At 41.7% G+C, this 22,208-nt stretch overlaps 1 protein-coding gene across 2 annotated transcripts in view; it reads left to right on the top strand.

The window, feature by feature from the left end:
• The window catches only part of igf2bp2a (insulin-like growth factor 2 mRNA binding protein 2a), a 48,352-nt gene that overhangs the window by 6,265 nt on the left and 19,879 nt on the right, over positions 1–22,208 (top strand). For both annotated transcript variants that reach the window (XM_038720364.1, XM_038720365.1), the window contains exon 3: positions 21,826–21,874. In XM_038720364.1, the coding sequence (XP_038576292.1) occupies positions 21,826–21,874 (49 nt within the window). The remainder of the gene's footprint in view (positions 1–21,825; positions 21,875–22,208) is intronic.

Genomic DNA, 22,208 nt, shown 5'->3' with positions numbered 1-22,208 from the left:
TGAGGAGGTGTGGAAGGTGTGGTCGGCATGCATTTTTTCTGTTAATGCTAAATCACCAAAATATACAGGACCTTTCAGTACTTTGAGATGGTTTCACCTGACAGAACTGGAGCAGTGATTGCTGATGTGTGTTTGGTCAGTGACAGAAAGCAGTTTGGGCTGAGAAACACCATTCATCCAATAGGAGAAGAAGGGGCTGCTTCTTCAGTTTGTGTTATTATTTGTGACCTCACCGTTACCCATTACCTCTCACTGGTTCTTATTATTGAACGATGAGGGTAATAGAGAGGCAGCCCATGGTGGAAGCAAAATAAACCCCGCTGAAGCCATTTTTCTTTCTGCCTGCAAGAGAACATGTCACTGATTATATTCTCTCATTGGCATGTTGGAGTCAGTTTCTGTCAGTTGAGAAGAGAAGAAAAAGTTGAATTTCCGTACACTGTTAGCATTGAGTTTATTAGCAGTGAAATGTTTTGGGTGACCAAAATGTATTTCTAATAAATTCAGTGCTGACAGAGTAGCTTTTTCTTTTGCATGTTTTCATTTACTTAGACCTACTGAGTGTGCTTTAGACAACTCTTAGTGTGCTGTTTGTACAACATAAAAGTGTGACCGCCATCCCAATCCTCTACAGGATAGACCCACATTGTTTTGAGCAGATGTTTGAGGATGCAGATTTGCTAAGAAGGGTTTGATGAATTGCTGGAATCTGAAATGTGCTGCATGTGAATATTTAATGAATTATAAATCAGGATTATGAGTGGGGCAGTTTGTACCCAAGTTCTTTTTGGGGGGAAGTAATTTGAAGATGTAACAGCTGCTCTGTCTCTCCTTCATTTTCTATGTCCTTCTACTGCCTAGTCTGTTTTACATGTGTACAGCATGTGGATATGAATGTTTGAAATGGGAGGGGGGAGCGTTATGCACATGTAGATACGTTCACACGCAGCTTTAGGACAACACTGGACAAACAAAAAAGCTGTGCTGAATCTTAGCTGAAAGCTACATGCCGGATGTAAGCTTAAGTGTTTCTCACAACTCAATGTGCCAATGGGCACCCAAGGGTGTGGTCTCCATTGAAGGTCTGGCAGCTGAGGCGCACAGCAGGTGGCATTTCTGTCACAGACAGACCCATCCTCGTCCCATATCAACACCATATAACTACACTACCCCTGCTGGAACGTTTGAGCTCTGATGGTTCTTGAACAGGTGAAATGAAAATGGAGAAAACTCCTGTTACCCAATCAGAGAGAGTCAGTATCTGTGTTGCTTACATATAGCCAAACCTATTGAAGGGGGTCAAGTGGTCGGGATCGAGGCATGAGAGGCAAAAAAATGCTAAACGACTACAAAGACACACAAATATATAGTAATATATAATAATAAACAATATTTATATAGCACATTTCCAAAACAAAGTTAAAACAGTACAAAGTGTTTTACATTGTAAAAACAACAAACAACAGGAGTCATGAAAGTGTCATAAAACAATAGCACCATCAATAAAACAATACAAATAAAGCAATACAACATAAACACCACAATAAAACATAATAAAAACAAATGGTGTGATGAGATAGAAGAACCACAGGAAAGCTAGAATATAAAAGTGTGTTTTAAGAAGAGACTGGAAGAGATAGACATAGCCTTTCTAATGTCCTCTGGAAGGTATTTTCAAAAGTCTGGGGGCCCTGATTGCAAACGGCAAAACCAAGGTTTCTACACTATGGAGTAATAAGATGAGAGGATGAACCTAGTATATTTGTAATTTGAGTGTTGGAGGAGTCAGTGCGAAGTACTAGTATCTCAGTCTTTTTTTAATTGCGTTGAAGGATATTTTGAGCCAACCATTTATGAATGTCCTTGAGACAATTTATAAGCACAAGAAAAATCAGATTGTTCATAGCTGAGGTGAACCTGGGTCTCCGTAAAAGTGGAAACTGATGTTGGGCGTTTGCATGATATGTCCTAATGGGCAGCATGTAAAATGGTGAACAAAATTGGAGCACAGAAAGTCTGTAAGGTATGACTTAAACCATCAACCACCAAAATGACCACAAAGAGATGTGAAATGACTACAGTCTTGTGCCGGGGCAGACAGATTGCATCTTTGTAATGAAACTGTTTTTGGTTGTGTGACGAAACCTTGTCCAAAGTGAGCTTAAAGGGTAATTTCAACCTCAAATTCTGCTACAACCTTCTCTCCTAGCCTATATTTAAAAAAATGCAACAGAGGAAGGAGGGAGCAACAAGTGAGAAGACGTGGTCTAGTGGCTACGTAGTGTGCGACCCCAGGGTCAGGGAAAACTGAAGGGAGAGACTGACTAACCACCACTCAGTAGCATGGACAGCAACGTAGAGCTGGTAGTCGGAGCTAACCAGCCACGAGCATCTACTGTCAGACTCTGTGTTGGAGCCGTCACTAGAAGCACATTTATGTGCCTTTGAGAGAGTTTCTATGTTGCTATCAGCTCTACTATGAGAAGCTCTCCTAGTTTGTGTGTGTGTGTTTGAGTGTCATCGCCATAGCCCTGCTGTTTGTTCAGGAACATCAAGACATTGTGAGATAGAGAAATAATATACATAGATGTGTCCCATGTATTTCTTTTGATGTGTGTGTGTTTTTTTGTGTCAGCTCTCTGTGATAACGCAAACGTCGAAAGATGCAGTCTCATCTTGATGTGGGTGCAAAACTGTGCCATTGTGCTTGTGAATATGTGTGTCCATGTGTGTTTACAGGTCGGGCTGTATTCAGTTCCAACTGTTCCAGGTTAGGTTCTCCACGTTGCCATGGGAACCAGTTTTGAGTGTTTTGCTTAGTTATAGGCGGAGAGCTCGAACGATGAAGGCTTTCAGAAAATGAAAGTCCTCCAGTGTGCACAGAACACCACGCAAGCTGCAGAAAACAAAACAAAAACAAAAGTTGAGTTTACTGCCAGCAACACCCTGATATTCACCTACAATAAATCATTAGAATATCTTTTGATATCACTGTCAGAATCCTCTGATCACAGCTTAAATTTCTTATGAACTGCTGTCAGTTTGGGGACCCTGTAATTTACACCCATTTCCCCAGAGCGTGGAGACTGCCTACTGGTTATAGCTGTAAGCCCCGGTCTGCAGTCCAGCCGTGTGTTGGTGGCTCATGCTATGGGCGGTGCAGTGGTCAGAGTGCAGATTTTATATGACAGTGAATACACAGCCTGGTAAGGTGCCTCAATAAAAAGCCTAAGCTATCACTTCAGTGAAATCTTCCAACTGCTCATTTTCAAGTGTGGCAGGGAAAACTGCTGAGTGGGCTGTCCATCTATGTCACAGCCGCAGCCCTTTTGTGACCTTTGTTATTCATAAACCCACTCTGAGCCACCATTTCCATCCTTTTCCATATGTATGCCACGGAAGCTGGGGAACCCCCCCCCCCCCACACACACACACACACACACTCACCCTCCTGCGACAGAACAAGTCATCTACAGTAATGTCCGCTCACAGCTGAGCCTCCGACACAACCTGGAGCACAGTCTGACTATTGTGTTTCCTCTGTTTCACACTGTCTCTGACGGAAGAGGAAGACATGGAGAGGACTTTCGAGTCAAAGACATGCGTGTGTGTGTCTCTGCTCCTGGGTGGAAAGAAATGAACACTGCCGATAGAGGGCAGCATTTCTTCCCCTCATGTCAGAGAGGCTCGCTGGCTGGGTGAGGCTGGTGGTGGTTTGAAGTGGCTTTGCCCCTCTGTCAGCAGACTGTGATGGGTCTGCTCAGAAACAGGAGGATTTCTGGCTGTGGGTCTGAAACAGAAAAAGAAATTGTGTATATTCTCACATCTACCCTTAATGTTACCTATCAACTGATTTTATTCCCTCAATGAGGTTAACTCTAGCCACCTGACTGGTATTTCGATGTTAAAATAAAACTATGTCAATGTCAGGTGCCTTGTGGCGATTCAGAGGTCTGTTGGTTGTAGCTAAAGTGTTAATGTGTGTGTGTTATGTTTTATGCTCTGTCTTTTGCAGCCTTGCAAGAAAATTAATTTATTACAATGGAAAAAACAATGTATTCGCAGGCTGGATGTAACGATAAACGATAACGATCCTAAAACATGTGGGGGGCCTTATGAAATTGTCTTTTGGGTATGATCTGATCCCTGGGCTGGTTGTTTGTCCATTAAAAATTAAGCTACAGCTGCCAGATAGCTTAGCTTAGCATAAAGCACAGATATGAGATTGACATCGATCTTATCATTTGACTCTCTGCAAGAGAGTGAATAAAATTAGTGTAACTGTTCTAACTATTCCTTATTATTTTGGTTTTATTTTGGTCTTTTTTTAATGTGTTCTTGTCATTTCTTTAAAATCTTTCATTAAATGCCATCTATTAGTCCAGAAGATCATTTTTTAACCTTCACCGTTGGCATCCCTTCTTATGTTTTGCAAAACGGAGCTGTGGCAGGAGTTGCAGGCTGGCCCTTCAGCCTCATCACAAGTAGCATTTAATATTTTGGCAGTTGCGATGTGCCATAAAGCCTGTTGTTTTACACAGCTGTGCTTGATCCTGACCATGATTTGCTGAGCTCAGAGATGAGTGGGTAATGTGGGCCAGGCAGGTGCTGGAGAGTAGGACGGCGCCATCTGCCTCCCTGCCAAGTGACCCAGCACATGCCAATACCCAGTCAGTCGCGGTGTGAGAGAGAAAGACAAAGCATGTATGTGAAAGAGGGTGATAGTGGGTGACAGAAAGAGAAGAATTGAGCTGCAAAGGAAAGGGAGGACCCTGTGGGAGTCCTTTTTGGTTTTATCACACCAAACATCAGCTTGCAGGAAGAGAGCGGCCGAGCAGTTTCATACAGCTGCTGCAGAGAGCTGCACACACAGGGGGCCGTGAGCAGAATGTGAACAAACAGTTTGTAAATACTTGTTGTCTTGCTGACCCTTGTCAAATATTGCCCTGGAGGAGTATAATCTTTTATCCTGAAGTGTTCAATCTGTGCGTGTCTCACTAAACAGTTTACACTCAGGGGTGCTGTAGCTGCTGCGGTAGCACTGCTCTACTGTACATGAGGAGTACTGGAGTTTTTCAGCTATTCCCATTGTAAATGCAATGAGTAAAATACCACGTGTAAAGCTGACAAAATGTACGTGCAAGTTGCTAGGATACCGGCAGATTGATTGATTGTGTGTGTGTGTGTGTTTAGCATAGAGTTCTTGATATTTTCATGTTGCTATCTGTCTTCAGCAGGTGCCAACACATGACACTGATTGATGAATCGCCTGTCCCTGTCAGGTTAAATGAAGCACACACTGACACAGATCCAATTAAAATGGAAGCAGAACCCGATCTTGTAAAAAAAAACAACCCTAAAGCCAAAAGCATGGGCATCTTCAGCTCACCAGGATAGTAAATATTTGATGCTGGAGCAGCCATGCGTGAATTTTTGTTGGAGGGTTTGCAAAAGTTAATGAGGTCTTTGCCTGTTACGCATAGTAAGAACAAAACTGCTCATTTTCCCCCACACACGCTTGCCGAACGTCGACACACTCGTTCTGCGTGTGTTCAGGTGATTTTCATTTTGAGTAATAGTGAATACCACAAGATGCAGCCGTAGCTCACCTCCGCGCTCCAGGGAGAGTCACACTCCCTTTCCACTGCAGCATCGGGTGCTTGTTGTCCCTCCACACCCTCCCCCTCCTCCTCCTCCTCCTTCCACGTGCATGCTTTGTGTCAGCGTACCATGTCATGCGTACCACCTAGATCGCGTGCATTGTCTCTCACCGTCCTCCCTCCCGCTCACAACGTCACTGCTCCCCCTGGCACAGCATGGCAGTGAAGAATGAAGCCGGCTATGTGTTATCATGAGCCGGTGTAAATAGCGTACAACTCTGTTATGTACTGTAAGCTGAATGTGAGCCGCCCTATCAGATAGTGTAACAGAGACAGGCAGTTTATTCTTAGTAGAGTTGTGCTTAACCGCTTGTGGAATTCTTCGACAACAGTGGCCGTCTGTGTGTGCATGTGTCCATGTCATTGCATGCGTGTGTGTGTGTTTGTACAGTGCCTCTGTGTTCCTGCCATTCCCCAGGGGGGAGGCAGCAGTTCATGTCAGAGATGGTTGCTAAGATGGTTTTGTTTTAAGTGGTGTGAGGAGTGACTCGAGGCGGCCCGGTTTCCGGTCGCTCGATGTTGCGGGAGAATAAATTACAGAGATATAGAATGACAAGCTTCAAAGACCAGTTTGATCTCAAAGAGACAGTGGTGTATAGATGTAGAGCCGCTGCAGATGATACATAGAATATGCTGCATTTTAGGAGGAGTCTAATGTAACAGGACTGATGTTTGTTTTTTCCTTCTGTCAAGTGTAATTGTTGCATCTTTTGATAGCTGCATGGCCACCTCAGGCATTTGTGGAGCACTTACAGTTTCGCTGCATCCTCCCCATTGCTGCACGTCATCAGAGCTGGTGTATCACTGCGCTCACGGCACATGATTCACAGGTCCACACACACACACACACACACACAGATAGGCTTTGATTTGATCAAACGTCAGTGCAAATAATAGAAATGCCACCAGACAAAACACAGCTCTGATTTGCTTTTCATACTACAGTCCATTTTTTTTGTAGCTGCTTATTATCCATAACCAATTTGGGTCCACCGCTGCAGATGTCAACCCTTTATATGACAAGGTCAAATTATGACGAGCGATCTTATTGCGTTTTTTTTGTGTTTGTGACGTGCTCAGACCTGTCAGGCCTTCACGCTCACTTTTCAGAGCATGTTGTTGTGGCTGTCTTAAAGAATGAGTGACCAGGTTTCCAGGTCAGCCCTCACTCCTAATAGCCTTTTCAACTCAGACAGGGTGTTTGCTAAAGAGGAGAACCAGCCTAGTCTGTTTTCTGCCAGGAATGATGAAAGCCTGTAAATGCTTGCAGATTTGTTTTGGTGTTTCTGTGTGGAGGAAAGTCGTAAGCCAGAGTAGGTCTGGAAATAGTTGTTAAATTAGTGGACTGCACCCTTTAATATGCTGTGTAGCAAATCAGAGATGGCCTCTCATTGTTAATAGCGAGCAATGCACTCAACTTCTGATTGCCCTTCAGCAGAATTACCAAATAGATTTGGGTCCATAGATTTTGGTGGTGATAATGATTCGAGATTTCCTGACATGTTTTTTGTTTTCTTTTTTTAAACTAACTACTGTGTTTGTGTGTGCTGCCGCATTCACATAGTGTAGGATTTTGTCAGAGAATCTAACCTGGAAGACAAACAGTAAACAAACATAAACCGTTACGGAGGGTGCAGCTTTTGCGAGTTGAAGAATCGCTCCAGCTTGGCAGACGTTTCGGCTCTACTGAGTGCTTATACTCGCATATATAAGAGTCACCAACAACAACAAAAAAAACACCATTCCCTCAGGCCTTTTCTCAATCACCAATAATTCTCTCTCGCCTTCTCTGTCTCACTTTAAATGCTGCCCACACAACAGCCATTTCCACCTGCTCCCCTCTGCTGTGGCGCTCCGGCTTCCTAACTTGGGATATCGATATCAACGCAGGATATTTACTCAAGTATTTATTGCATATTGATCAGGGATGACACCACTGTGAGCGTCTACGATAAGTGAATTAGTCTACATATTACATTCCCACACAGCATACCGGTGTCCTCCAAACTCCAACTACCACCCTCCTCATCCCAGCGTCCTCTTCTCATGGAAACCCACACAAATGCACACACGTACCTCTGAATTTATACCATCCTCAGCCCACTTCCTCTCCAGCCCCCTGCCTCATTTCAGAGAGTAGGTCAGGATTTGGAGCCATTTTAGCCACAGGATTAAAGTCTGACAGGGATAATGCCACTTCAGCCACTTGTGAGTCACGTGAGGAGCACAATGTAATTAATGTATTGGAGGCCCTTATCCATTTGACTCCACCCATTGTAGAGCTGGACGCCCATAACCGTTAAAAACTGCTCTTTTACGGTGAGGAAAACAGTAATGGTGAGGGAATGTTTTTCCACCCTCACTTTTGCACCCCTCCACTCTCTCCCTCTGCAGACAATAAACATGAACCAGTCTCTACTGCTTACAACTGCCTATTGATGTAATTTTAACCTTAAACCTGTTTGTACTGCCCCCTACCCCGCCAACCCGCACAACTGCGTCCTATATAGATAATCCCACCGCCTTGTTAATCTCTTGATGGCTTTACTTCACTCACTTGTGTAAAATTTCTGTTAGTCTGCAATTCATTTAATCTCTTTATCTGTTCTCCTTTATTACTGGTTCTTTTTCCCCTTTATCTGCATGTTTATTTTTAAGTGTCAATTCTTTGTGATGTTTAATCAATCAAATCAAAATTATACAAGAAATAACTTTTCATTTGAAGTTGATTTCTGTTGTCTTTCATCTTAAATATTCTTAACAGTAAGGACTATACATTTATTAAAAGTGCTGAGGCATTTAAATAAATATTTCAGGGCGGCAACTCACAATTATTTTCATTATCAATTTATCTGCCGATTATTTTTTGAATAATTTAGTAATTATTCAGTGTAATAAACGTCAAGACAATACTGTAAAATGCTATTGTCAAGTTTCCAAAGCCCATGGTGACATCTTTAGATAATTCTGTTTGTATATTCAATTTACAGCAAATTTTTTTGCTGGTTCCAGTAATAAGTTGAATATCAAATTTGTTGGCAATTAAATTTCTAAAAAACATAATTACTTTACACTTGCAGCATTTAAATAAATACTTAAATTAATACTGTTTGATTTTCATTAAATCTTTCCTTTATTAAACCAGGTAAAAGTCTTGTTAAAATTCAAAGAAATATATGAATAAATACAAGTGACATAAACAGGCAAAGACAACTTTCGCAAACTACTACGGAGTATCGACAAAAAACGTTTCCAACACTGTCTAAAATAAAATAAAAACAATACCCAGTGCCCAAAACTAAGAGTTCCGGACAGTTTAAAATGCACTTAAATTTAACAAAAGTCATTTTGTAAGAGGTAGCGTGATCAAAAGCAAACACACAGCTTTAATTAAACTTTTGCTCAGCCACATGCATGTGCCAGACAGTGTCTCTCGGCCCGGCACCGGCTCTCCACCCTGTGTTTGAGAAATGCCGTGTGTCAAAAGCTTTGTTCTGCCACTGTTTGGAGAGTGAGGACTCCTCGGTAACTGGCAGGGGTGTTTTGAAATATGCTGCTTATTGACCCAGCTTGTCAGCGATGAATCTTACCTATACGTGTTTTCACTCTCTGCGAGGAACTTCCCCTGCAGATGGGGGAGGGGAGAGAGACAAGAGGTAGTGCGTTCACTTGTGTGTGTGTGTGTGTGTGTGTGTGTGTGTGTGTGTGTGTGTGTGTGAACAAGTAAAGCTTCCTCTCCAGAGGGAGCTGGAGGGAGCAGTGAGACAGACTGTAGTCGAGCAGGAGATAGACAGAGAGGAACGCAGGCAGGGAAATGGTTTGGGGGCTTGCGTAATGTGAAGTGGTGTGCGTGTGGTATTGATCCAGGTTAACCCTGCCGGGACCTACACCTATGGCAGGCGGGCTCAGCCTTCCAGCTACAGTGTAATACCTTATGGTTGGCAGATTAAAGGATGAGACCTAAGGAACAAGCTGCACAACTCAACATAAAGCAACAGAAGCAGCCATGAGGAGCAGCTAACATCGGACCCACACTGCAGCACCGCAGTATGAGCTGGTATCCACCTGTCAGTAGCTTGTAGCACTGAGGTGTGTGTGAAAGAGAGAAAGACACTGAAAATGAAAAATCAGTGTGTGCTTGTAGAGAAGAGTGGGCACACCAGGCTGTTATACATTAGTGTGTGCGTTTGTGTGAGATGTGTATGTGTGTGAGATGATTGTGTGTCAGTAGTGTCCCTGTAGGCTCTACAGGATGTCAGTGACAGTGCTGACTATGTGCTTTGTGGCGAGTCCTCAGTGAAATAGCAGTGTGGAGGTGCAGGCAAGTGTTTGATGTGTGCAGGACAGGACAGAACAGACTGGCACATGACTCTGCATGTCTTCTTGAATCATCTTTCTGTTTATTATTCTTTTTTTGCTAATCTGACACTTACAGCTCAGCGGCAAAGGAAGTGGGTTAAGCACCAATAGTGGTAAAAGAATGTAAATGTCGTAATTGCAGATGATTGACTGTTGCTGCATTTTGAATGATTAGCAGAAATTACTTCTGCACAGGACTGCACATTATGTTTCCTGTCCAACACACTGATTAGACTTTGTATGGTTATTTATTCTGTTTTAGGTGTTGGATAAGTACTGCATCTGCTTGAGGGCTATTGAAAGGTCTTTCTGGTAAATGTGTGTGTGAGTGTGTGTGTGTGTTAAATGTGTTTTTTGCCTCGGTGGGGACTTTAACCTGAATGCACACTAACCAACGGAGATTCGGGTCACCCATGGGGACCTAATTTTTTGTCACCATGGGTAGATGTTTTTTTAAATGTTAAAGAGGTGGTATTATGCTCATTTTCAGTTTCAACATCTTAATTAGGGGTTGTACCAGAACAGGTTTACATGGTTTTAGTTTCAAAAAACACCATATTTTTCTCATACTGCACATTGCTGCAGCTCCTCTTTTCACCCTGTGTGTTGTACGCTCCGCTCTTGAGCTACAGAGTGATGCATCTTACTTGTACAAAATCTTTGTTGGGAGTTGCACATGCGCAGTTCCCAGGTAAGGACTACTAGCCAATCAGAAGCAGAGAAGGGCGGGTCGTAAGAAACAAGGTATTGTGATCCAAATCAAAGCTGCTTCAGACTGCGACCATAACCTAGCAGATGGTATAAGTTACTCACAAGTCCACAACATCATTGTTCCACATCTTACATCTAAATTTTACATAAAAATTGGCCGAACAATTTTAATGTTTGCTCAGTAGCTTTCACATCAGATGTAACATTAGCATTATAGTTATAACTTACAACAACTCAGCATTGAACAGTCTGTGAAGTTACATTGCCATGTTTATTTTAAATATAATTCACAACCAATAAAGCATACTTACAGGTTGTGATTGTGAATTTCCAGGCCCAAACAGAGTCGGAGTTGCATCATCTTTTAGGACTAAAAAATATAGTGAATAGTGAATATTCTCTCTGACCAATCAGCAGTCTGTTGTGTTTTCACGTTACATTTTAGTATCCCTCAGCTCACTTGGAAGCTTGATGGAGGTGAGGTGATACGAAAAAAAGTACGTGGAAGCAGGTACATGTACAACATTTCTACAATGGAAAACCAAACAAAGGCCAGTCGAGCCAAAGGGCCTCTGCGCAGACTAGCTTGGTTTGAGTTCGTGCCTGACCCCGCTAGCCGCTTGGCAAGCTCTATGACGCGTTTTTATTGTGACATCACAAGTAAAGGAAGTGAAGGGCTGGACTACAAACGAGCTGTTTTCAAGCAGTTCAGAGCAGAGCTTTCTGTAGGAGATGGGAACTCCCTTTGGGCTGGACTTTGGGCTTTTTCACTTTGCAAACCTGTTACATGCACAAAAAAGATATATAACTCAATAAAGGAGAGGGGAAAAGCCAAAAAGCATAATACCACCTCTTTAAGACTTGGTTCTAGGGTTCAGGTTACAATTAGGTGAAGGTTAGGGTAAGGGTTAAAGTTAGGCATAGTTGTGATGGTTAAGGTTAGGGTAAGGGGCTAGGGAAAGCCTTATGTCAATGTCTTATGAACTTATGTCAAGATGAACTTGTGTGTTTGTGTGTGTGTTAACCATTTCCCAAGTCCCACTACTTCACAGAGAATTATTACTATGCAGTTCCCCTTAACTCTGCTGCGTTTAACATCTTTCAGTTCACTGTTTTAGTTTTGCGGCACGTCTTTACTTTTTTGGTTCAGTCGCTGCTTACGTCAGCGTCGTTCCCATCTGAAGCAGCTGTATTCTTTAAGAGGGAAAATGTCCTTGAAGGAAATGCTCAATTGAAACCCACCTGATTGTTAATTTATTATTCATTTAGTATGTAAAATGTTATTCTCCATTCATGTGAAAGTGTTTGCTCGCCTTGCAAAGTGGCTGTTTTGACATTTATCTGTGGAAAGGGGAACTTTTCTCTGTTCTCACCTTCAATGTGACTTCAACACGTATGAGAATGATTTTATGACATCACACCTAGTTTGGAAACCAGTTATTATCCAAGATGCAACTTAAACAAGTTTGATGTGGGAACTTGAAACCTCCAGAGCACGCTTTGAAGTGAACAATATTTGCATGTAGATTCTGGATTTGTCACTGAGGGAGAACTAGTTAATTGAATTTTGTCACATTGTCAGACACAAATTATTATTTAAAGCAGAGTATCTTTATAAATATCTTAAAACATGTATCAAGGGAACTTCAAGTCAGTGTGCAGGTGTTACTCAATCTATTGATAGGTCTTTGGATGACATAGTGCAAAGGGTAACTTCAGTATATGTGCTTTGACGTGGTGTAATATTCCGGAAGGATTAAGTTGCAGACCCGTCTCACTGCTGCGGACTGCAGCATGCTTGCTTAATACCTGACCAATTTCAATAAATGTTGTCTCAATTTGTCACATAGACACAAAAACATGGGGATAATAGGGTCTAGGTTGAAAAAAGTTACCCTTTAATCCTGAAAAAAATCTTTTTCTCTGTAATGCTTCATTGTCCAGGCTGTAGTATCAGACTGTCACACTTTCTTTTCCCTTGAAAAAATCCAATACAGTTCTGACTTCTAATTACCATTCGTGAGCTCTCTACTGCAGGGTAATCGACGGGTTCCTTCCTCTGTAGTCCTATACTGGGCTGGAAGAAATAAACTTGGGACCAGAGAGCATTTTGCACCAAAATGTAAATGTCCAGATTTGATTTGAAATGTGTGAACGCATGCTCAGAGCCACGCTGACTCGCTGTGTTAGAACAGTTTTCATTTAAATAGAAATGCATTATGCCACAGCGATAACAGTGGAACATTTCAAAATACTCATTTCATTGGCTTGGTAGGCATGACGGGAGAAAATTTGTTTTGTGTCAGATGGGCACCCTGTGGCATTTTACCACTGACTGAAAATTAATTTGTGGTGATTACACCTGGGAACTGAAAATCATTTCACATCTACAACAGCATGCAAATAACTCTGGACATTTCCAGAGTAGGTATGTATGTGTCGTATCTTATTGTAAGTAATTATATGATATTGTAAAAATATATGATTTTTGTCTTAATTTTTTTTATTACAAAATCTGCTATGAGCTGACGTGTAGTAAAAAAACACACTCTACAAATGCCTCTATGCATACCGTTAATAACGACGAGGGCTGTATGAATCAGTGTAAACATTACGCTGCTGTAAGCCGTCTCTCACGCTGCATGGTCCTCGAACATGAATGACTTGCTTCGCCTGAGTCATTGAAAATATATTGAGTCATTTGTAATTAAACCCATCACATGACAATGAATCATTCCCTGACACAAGATAATAATCTACTTGAAAATTCCATGCGTGCCCGTAGACCATGCCAATGGACTTTGAACCACACAAAATGGATGAAGAAAGAACATGCAGTCCTTCCTTATTTACATCCTTCCATTAACCAGCTGTGCGAGTGTTGACAACGAGAAGTAGACAAACGTCAACAGGAAGGCTGTGGCTTCCATTAGAGCTGCATGCTTCTACCTGCCTTTCCTTTCTGGCCCGTGCCTCCCTGCCTCGGTGCCACAGAGGAAACTAATGCGTGAAGAGAAACAGGCAGGCAGGTAAGTGTGCTGAATTCTGATGAGTTCTCACCCACCGAGGGCTGGGAGAGAAAACAGGAGCAGGCACCTGAGCGCTGCACACTGAGATGAGATGGTTAGCAGCACTGTGTAGCGGCAGCTTTGTTCACTCTGCAGTATCAGTGTGAAAAATTTGTGGTTAGGGAGCAGTGAAGAAGAGCAGATACAATGCCTGTTTTCTTATGGGGGAGAGATTCTTGATCAATGCAATTAAAGCCTGGAGGAATAAAAGATTTTTAATGAAACTAAATGTTACCAGTAACAATTATTACTTTGGACATTATATCACAGTATGTGTATTCTTTCAGATGAACCATGGACTGCTTAATTTTTTTGTCTCTGAAGTATCTGTTCAACTTAAAAAGTTAAAAAATGTAATTTTCCCACAAACTGCGGCGTAGCACAAAATTTTAGACCCTGTACATAGACATTCTCGATGAGCCTCACATGAGGGCCCTCTATACTCTGTCCCCTGCTTGTAGTGTCGAACCTGCAGAGAATTATCACTATGCAGTTCCCTTTAGCTCTGCACAGGTTTTAGCACCTTTCAGTTCATTGTTTTGGTTTTACTGCACTTATCTTTACTGTTTTGGTTCACTGTCGCTGCTCTCGTCAGCATTGTTCCCATCGGAAGCAGCTGTACTCAGTAGAGGGAAAATAAGAATGTCCTTGAAAGGAAAGCTCAATTGAAACCCAAGTAAATGTTCATTCATTATTCTTCATTTATTATTGGAAATGTTGCTCTTCATCTATGTTGAAGTGTTTGCCAGCCTGTAGACGAGTGTCGCATTTTGCATGCAGACCTGTTGTGACTGCACCGACTAAAAAAAGCAATCTATGTTACGCTCGCAATTAAGTTTAATGAATTAATTAGCAGTATACAAATTGAATCCTGCCTCTGCTTCCCTTCTGTTAGAAAGGCATCGTTTTCCAGGAAGTGTCTTGGAAATTACAGATGTGATAAATATGTATTGTTGTTTTTTTTTGGCCCTGTCCAGTCCGTGTCCACACTGTGTCAGCTAAATTCCTTTTGCGCACTCAGATGTGTTTTGACAGCCCCCATGCACAGCCACGCACTTACATGCGTAAGTGGGAAAAATGGCTTAAGTCTAACAAGACGTTGTGGGATGAAAAATATACTATGCCTTTACAAACAGCCTATGGTAAGATGCGAGCCGAGGAGCTGCTTCAGGATTTGTTTGTCCTTTGGGAGGACAAATAGCAACACATCTTTGTGGCTGAAGGGCAATAACAATGAATAGACACTTCTCTCATACAAATCCTGTTATCTCTGCTCCACAACAATTGGATGGGCCTTAGAGGAGTGCTTAGGAGCACTACACAGAAATGGCCTGAGCTCCGACTTAATCCAGCAACAGAGAGTGGGACACAGTGGGAGCGCCGGCAGAGTTTGAAAAGAGGAGCCAACGGACATCTTCCACACAGTAGGGTCCCCTGAATATTGTTGACTTGTTGCTTCCTCTCTGAGATTTCAGGGAATTTACATGCTAAAGAGCTTAAGAGGCAAAGCTAAAAATTGGGTTAATTCAGATTAGACGAGGCTGTGGTTGGTGTATTAAGGACCACCAGACTATTCGACCAACCCACCCAAACGGACCCATATTTTATAGTTCTGCTTCACTTATTGGCTGGGTATAAATTAGACCGCTTATGAGTGCTAGTCTCAGTAAGATGTAAAGGAATAAGAACAGTGCTGACGTATTTGTCAGCTTAGAGCTTTACAGTCTGTCAGTTTACTGATGATGTTAGAGCAACAGAAGCCCACATACATGCACATGCAGCTGATTGTCAGATGATCACGTTATACGGCACTCAGCACTGAAACGTCAGACCACTGCATACACGAAGCAGAGACATTAGTGTTGCTTAGGCAGTATATATCAGTGGATTTGTAATATGATCATGTAATAGGTGCATAATCGCACGCCTCCAGTGTGATTTATGGCCGCATAGGTTTTCATTTCCCATTTTATCTGCATGGTATGGCTGTGATGAAGGCCAGATCATCTTTCATTTTGAAAGTCATCAATTATCTTCCGTGCAATATGAAGTCTTCTGGACTTCCTGTGTCTATTGTGTCATTAAGACTGGATTTCAGCAGGGAACAAAGCACTTTGTCAGGCACATACAGATAGGAGGGAGGGGTGATTTCTGTTATTCTGGCATAGGACTGATACGGCGATATTGCTCATCGTTTTATCACAAGGAATGAAGAATCTCTGTAAGCATTAAGCAGCAAATATGCGCCCATATCGGTGTGAAACAACGGTGAGGCATTTTATAATCAGAGACCTCTACTTTGAGAAAGTGTTGACGGCTAATTCGACACAGTAGAAAGCCAAAGTTAAATGGAGAAAAAAAAGCTTTATCAGGCAGGTGACATAGAAACAATTAGGTATGAGGTTTCTGGTAGAGGTGACTGTGTGTGCAGAGGTGTTTGTGGAAGTTTTGTGAGGCAGTGTGCTCCGGACAGGCTATTTAGGATGCCTTTTTATTCGTCCGGAGAGAGCCTCCCCGCTGGGCACAGGGCGGCGTGCCTTGTGAGATGTCTCTGACAAGCACGGGCCTCCGCACAGAGCAGGGAGGAAAAGGTAAACAAGGCTTTTAAAGGCCTCATTAGACAGAATCGAGCAGAGAAGGAAATGTTTAATCATTCACTACTGTAAGTTTCTGTAAGGAGGAAAAAAAGAAAAAAGATTTTGCCCTCATTCAAGGAACTCTAAAAGATGTGCGAAAGAAACACCCTGTGACTTTTTTGTGTTACGGTTCTTAATGACATGAGGGGGGCTTTTTAATAACAAAGTACACTGAGTTTATGACAAATTGAATAACCATTGTGTCCTGTTCACAATGACATGAGAACATAGGAGGTTTTTCACTGTCACGTTTGTTAGGAACACCAACAGACAAATTACTTGAAGCGTCTTCTTCCTTGAACTTTATATTTTACACTTTTTGATAATCTGCACAAACCTTATTATTAAATTAACAGCAAATCTCTTAAATTAAATAAAATACAAACCAGTTTAAACATTTCTGTATCGCATGTGTATCAAAATAAACGACATTACTTGGCTTCCAGATCCTTTAACCGCTTCTCTCGTAGTTACATTGGAAAATGAGGTTTTACTTGTACAATATTCAGTTATTATAGGTCAAACTATACCACCTTATATAAAGTTAAGTACATTTTGCTGCTCTAAAAGATCTAAATACATCTTCTGCTGCTGGGCAGAAGTGTAGGTCATATGTGGTCATATCTCTACATTTAATACATAGTATCTCCCAAAGCCTTTGACTCACAGTATGTTTATGCATCCTTTCGTTTTTGATTTCCATTTTCCATTTGTGGTGAAATTTTTTCCAGACCGTCCTAGCTGCTGATGTCTTGTCCCAACACTTGTGTTTGCCTCCTGTCATAAGAGAGTTTTATTTCAAAGACACGCTCGTTATTCTGTCATCTCTGTCCACATGCTGTGTGCTGGTGGACTCCAGTTGGAGCAGAAATTATTCAAAGAAACAAAAATAAAATGTTGCTCCAGAAGTTGCTGATTCTTAATATAATTTTGTTATTGAGTAAACAGCTTTAAATTGTACTCAATAAATTGATCTATTGTTTGAGCTATAACACATTAGAAAACAGTTTTAAAAAGGCAATCACTAGATCCTCGAGCCCAAAGCAATGTCTCTGAATTTTTTGTCTGACCAAAAGTTCAAACCTAGAGACATTCATTTTTCTGTAAATGTAAATGACCAAAACAAACAACAATAGTTGCAGATAAATTTTTTGTCGATCACCTGAAGGATTAAAGCAACTGATCGTTGCCGCTCCATGCCTTACAGTTCTTTAAACATTGTGAGTGATCTCAGCAGGTAGCCAGCTGAGCCTTTTTTGTTCAGAGACAAAAAGGTGTTAAATGTTGATCGAAAGATAAAACAAAACAACAGAGTACAAAAGGTTAGCTAAATAAGTGTATAATTTTAAGCTTTTGACACAGCTGATCAGAAGTTCATCTTTAGGAACACTGCAAACTTCTGGCGAAGGGTGAATACCCTCTTTCTCACCCCGCCCTCTCAGAGGTAAAAATTCCTTCGACTGCTCTGCGTGCGCGTGTGTATAAGTGCACGCGTGTGCGCAGACATGGTTCCTTACCTCGTGCAGGTGGGTGCAGTAAATATTAGCTTTACAAATGAACATGGCCACCCTCAGATATTTAAAGGCCGAAAATTCAGAGACTTTCTTTTTTCTCTTGGCAGGCGGCTCCAAACCAACAGCAGACAGCTTGGTTACATTCAACAAACATTAAGAAACCATTGACTTCAGTCTGTATCTTCTACTGCAGTTCATTTTAGACTTTGGGAAAGGGAGGAGCTGAGAAAAGGCGCTGGGTTCACCTTGAATGCAAACAAACAGATATTAGCAGATACCTGCTGCTTCATAAAATACCACTGGGTTATTTCTTCAGTATAAAGCTACACATATGACCGGGAGGACATACAGCTGATGTCTGCAGCTATAAACGCTGTAGACAGACAATAGTCCATGTTGCATGGCCTCTCCCTACCCTGGAGACAGGCAGACAGACAGAGAGCAGTGATCTTACGGCCAGCCAGCGGCCGCAGGCATGCTGGAAATGAGACCTTGAAGAACTGTTGGGAGGCACTGTCACTTTTTCCGAGAGATGTCCATTCAGGGAGCTTCCCCTGCATATTTCAAAATGACAGAAAGGCAAGTGGCCTTTAAAACACGTGCAAGCAGCAGAGAAGGAAATAAAGTAGTCTTGCTTGAATAGGAAGGGAATCCTCGTGTCTACGTGATGTAAAGATAGTGGGACAATATTGATAGAATATTGATTGAAGCAAGACTACACTTTACACCAAACTCTGCTCTGTCCTCGTTGAGTTTTCCTCACCTGACAGTGGCTCCGCTAACGTGCTTTTTAACTTTAAACAGTGCAGAGGACGGCATTACTGTGCTGCAGTTCAGCGTTGCGTGGTCTAAAATTACATCAAGGTTACAGTTGAAAAATCAATTAGCAAAATACAATAGAGAACCTGGCCCTCGGAATTCATGGGCTATTTAAGCAGACGATGCTGAATGAAAGGAGCTTTTATAGTTTCCATATTTGGCAGCTCAAGCTGCCAGCGTTTGGAGCTGTTTTGAGGTTTGGAGTTGGCCTTAAACGCTTTTCAGCTATTGGCTGCTTTTAGATGGCAGGAGGTTGTTTACTACGTTGAGAAAGGTGATGTGTTTTAGTGGTACAGACTGATTTTTATCGGTTTACCCTTGTTTGGATGCCGGTTGCCAAGAGAGATCTTTCATCGAGCCACTCACTTTAAACCACCATCAGTGACAGAAAGCTTGCAGGCCGCTATGTGGTAGGACACACTGGGAATTGTCAGTTTTTGTTTTTTCTTTACGCTGTTTGTGTCCACTGTTAGTTTCTGCGGTAGGACACACATGAGGATAAACAAGACTTAACTAATTTTTCCGTTGATTTATTTATGAAGGTGTTTACCTTTTAAACTGATCTTAAGTTGCTGATAGAGATTTACAGAACTGTTAGTAGAATCATATTAATGTCATCTACATTTTCCACTCTAAAATGAATGTCGTTGTTTGTGTTTGGTGACGATTTTTGATTGCTTACCAAATCGGATAGCATGTTTTTAGTTTTACATTTTATATTTTGTTCAAACTCCTATATGTTATACAAGCCTGTTAAATTTAAACAAGACAACATAGAAGGGACATATCTTTAAACGCAAAATGCCCACGTGTAGACTCCTTTTAGCACATGTATTCAAGGCCCTAGGAATGAGTCCACATCGCCATTTTGGCATCTCAAAAAGACAACAAATTGCAGCCTTGGCTTCCTGCCATGCATTCTGTTTATGTTAGGCCCCCTGAAATGTGGTATAACATTAAATTGGAAACATCCATATGTACTGTATATACTTTACCATATACTGTAATGTATACGCCAAAAGCACCCATTTGGCACTTTTTTCCATTTTCAAAGATCATTAATGAAAAATATGTCTGCTTGTGCCATTAAATCATTGTGATCTGTTCCCCTACCAAATTACATGGCTCTAGGAGTTATATGACTGAAGACAGGCAAGACCTGACAAAAACAGCATAAATATTTTACAGTATATATTTTTTTGGTGTGGAATAGCTTATATATATATTTCAAACACTATCTAAAATGGAAACGGAAACCCCTTTCTTATTTGATATGGAGATACCCAGCAGTCTCTTAATTTATCCTTTTAACAAAAGTGCTTAAAGTTCGGGTGGATGGGTGAGGAGGAGGAGAGAGGGCTGTCCCAAATCCGCCTTCGTTTTTCCCCCCTCCAGCAGCACAATCAGAAAGAGCCATTCATTCATGTCCAGCTGCCAGCTCTGCCCTCTCCTCGCTGCTGACAGGAAGTTCTGATCTGCTGTCTTTTTGCGCTCAGATGTTGTTCGGAGAGAAAGATGCAAAACCTAGACAGAGAAATGTATGTCGGTGTGTGCAGGAATATGTGTTTGTTGTTCCTCCTCCACTTCATTTTAATACCGCCGCTCTTGCTCCTGTAATGCCTGCTCCTAATTGTGTGCTAAAATGCTTCTTAAATTATGTTTTTGGGATAGGGTTGCTCAGCAGTGTGGCTTTTTTTTCTTCCACCAGCCTCTCTGCTTTTTAAATCAGTAGCTCTCATTGCGGAGCTGGACTCTCTCACGTTAATGTAGTTGTTAACAGCTTGTGGTCAGCGGGCGGTTTGTGTGGCTTTGCTGTTTGACCTGACGCTCAGGGGAGAAAGTGTGGAAGGTTGTGAGGAACGACCGGGCGGAGATGGACACAGCCCCATTTGTATGGCCATCTTTCTGTCTTCTCTGACTGACATATATTGATAAACAACGATGTGTGAAAAGATGTGGTTAGACCAAGCTTGTTCAAATCTTAATCATGGCGACTCGGGGTTTGATTATCTTTGTTGTTAATCACAAATCAAATTCACAAAGGTGCAAACAATTGACAGGTTGACAAGCAACCAAAAATATGGATATATATTGACATAAATGAGAATTCAAAAACAAGGGTGTCTAGGAATAAAATTGTTTATTGGTGGGTACTGCAATTTATTCTTTCTTGCTTTATTTCACACAACTTAAAGTCTAACCAAAAACACTTCCTCTAATGCTTCACTCAGGAAGATGAAAAAGGCCGTCCAATCAAAGGCTGAAAGGCTAGATATTACCATTTTAATCTAACCACCTGTGACTTTATTTTAGTTGGTGATTTTTCTTGTGAAGTTTCAGCACTAGTTCTCCAAGTCAATTTCATCCCGTTTTTCAACTAGTCTGTGAGCTGTGTGACTTATACGCTATTCTGTCACTTCCTTTTTTCAGGGACTAATCCCAAATAAAAACGAATAGCATACAAAGCATAAAAATGTTTTTTAATTGTTAAATCGGGAATGGAGGGGATACATGATACGCATTTCTGTTTTTTGGCTGGTAACCTCTAGTCAGAATGGTTTGGCTTCATCAAATTATGTGTCATCATTTCTGTGTAGTTAAATTACAGCCATTGTCATGTCTTTTGTGTCACTACGACTTTTTGCAGTGAGAGTAGAAAGAATAGCACTCGTGGGAGGGTGTTACTGAGAGTCACTAGCTGCTGTCTAATAAACTTCTTCACCTACCTTTCCTCCAGCACCTCTATGACAGTCATTTGATTTGTTATGCTGTCTAATTAGCTGTTGGTGTTGTAGAAAGGTGACACTCATTATTACATTATTTTACATCCAACACAGCTCTGACTGCATTTGGGCCTTTGTTCTTGCTTCTCAGCTGTTGATACAGCGAATGTGTATATGGTATATATGAGTGAAGTTTTGCTTTACTGTAAACACAACAGATGACTGGAACTCTCAAAAGTGTATGTGTGTGTGTGTGTGTGTGTGTGTGTGTGTGTGTGTGTTTGTGTGGTTCAGGTCTGTTAAATCCACTCCGTCTGTGTCTCTCATCTCTGCAGGAGTCGGAAGATCCAGATCCGGAACATTCCCCCTCATCTACAGTGGGAGGTCAGTTGTTTGTCTCTATGTGTGTGTGTGTGTGTGTGTGTGTGTGTGTGTGTGTGTGAGAGAGAGAGAGAGAGGCACAGTGATGCCCAGCTGAAGCACCAGGTAGCACATAAACCAGTTTCCTGACAATGAGTCACCAGCTTTTTTTTGCTACTTCCGCCTTTATGTGCATGTGTTTATGTCTGTTTCTGTGCTTATATCTGTGTCAGCGTTTGTTGCTGTGTGGATGACACTGTGTCTGTGTGTCAACATCTGTAACTTTGCTGGGATCCAAGTTGTTTTTCTCTGCGTGACTGCGTCTGTCATCATGCCTGCAGACTCTCCCATTTTCTCT

This window comes from Micropterus salmoides, unplaced genomic scaffold (assembly GCF_014851395.1).
Source record: "Micropterus salmoides isolate LMB-PRFRI ecotype aquatic unplaced genomic scaffold, ASM1485139v1 Ms_hic_scaffold_15, whole genome shotgun sequence".
NCBI classification, from domain to species: Eukaryota; Metazoa; Chordata; class Actinopteri; order Centrarchiformes; family Centrarchidae; genus Micropterus; species Micropterus salmoides.
The sequence above is the reverse complement of the archived record's forward strand: the minus strand, read 5'-3'. Positions and strand labels throughout refer to the sequence as shown.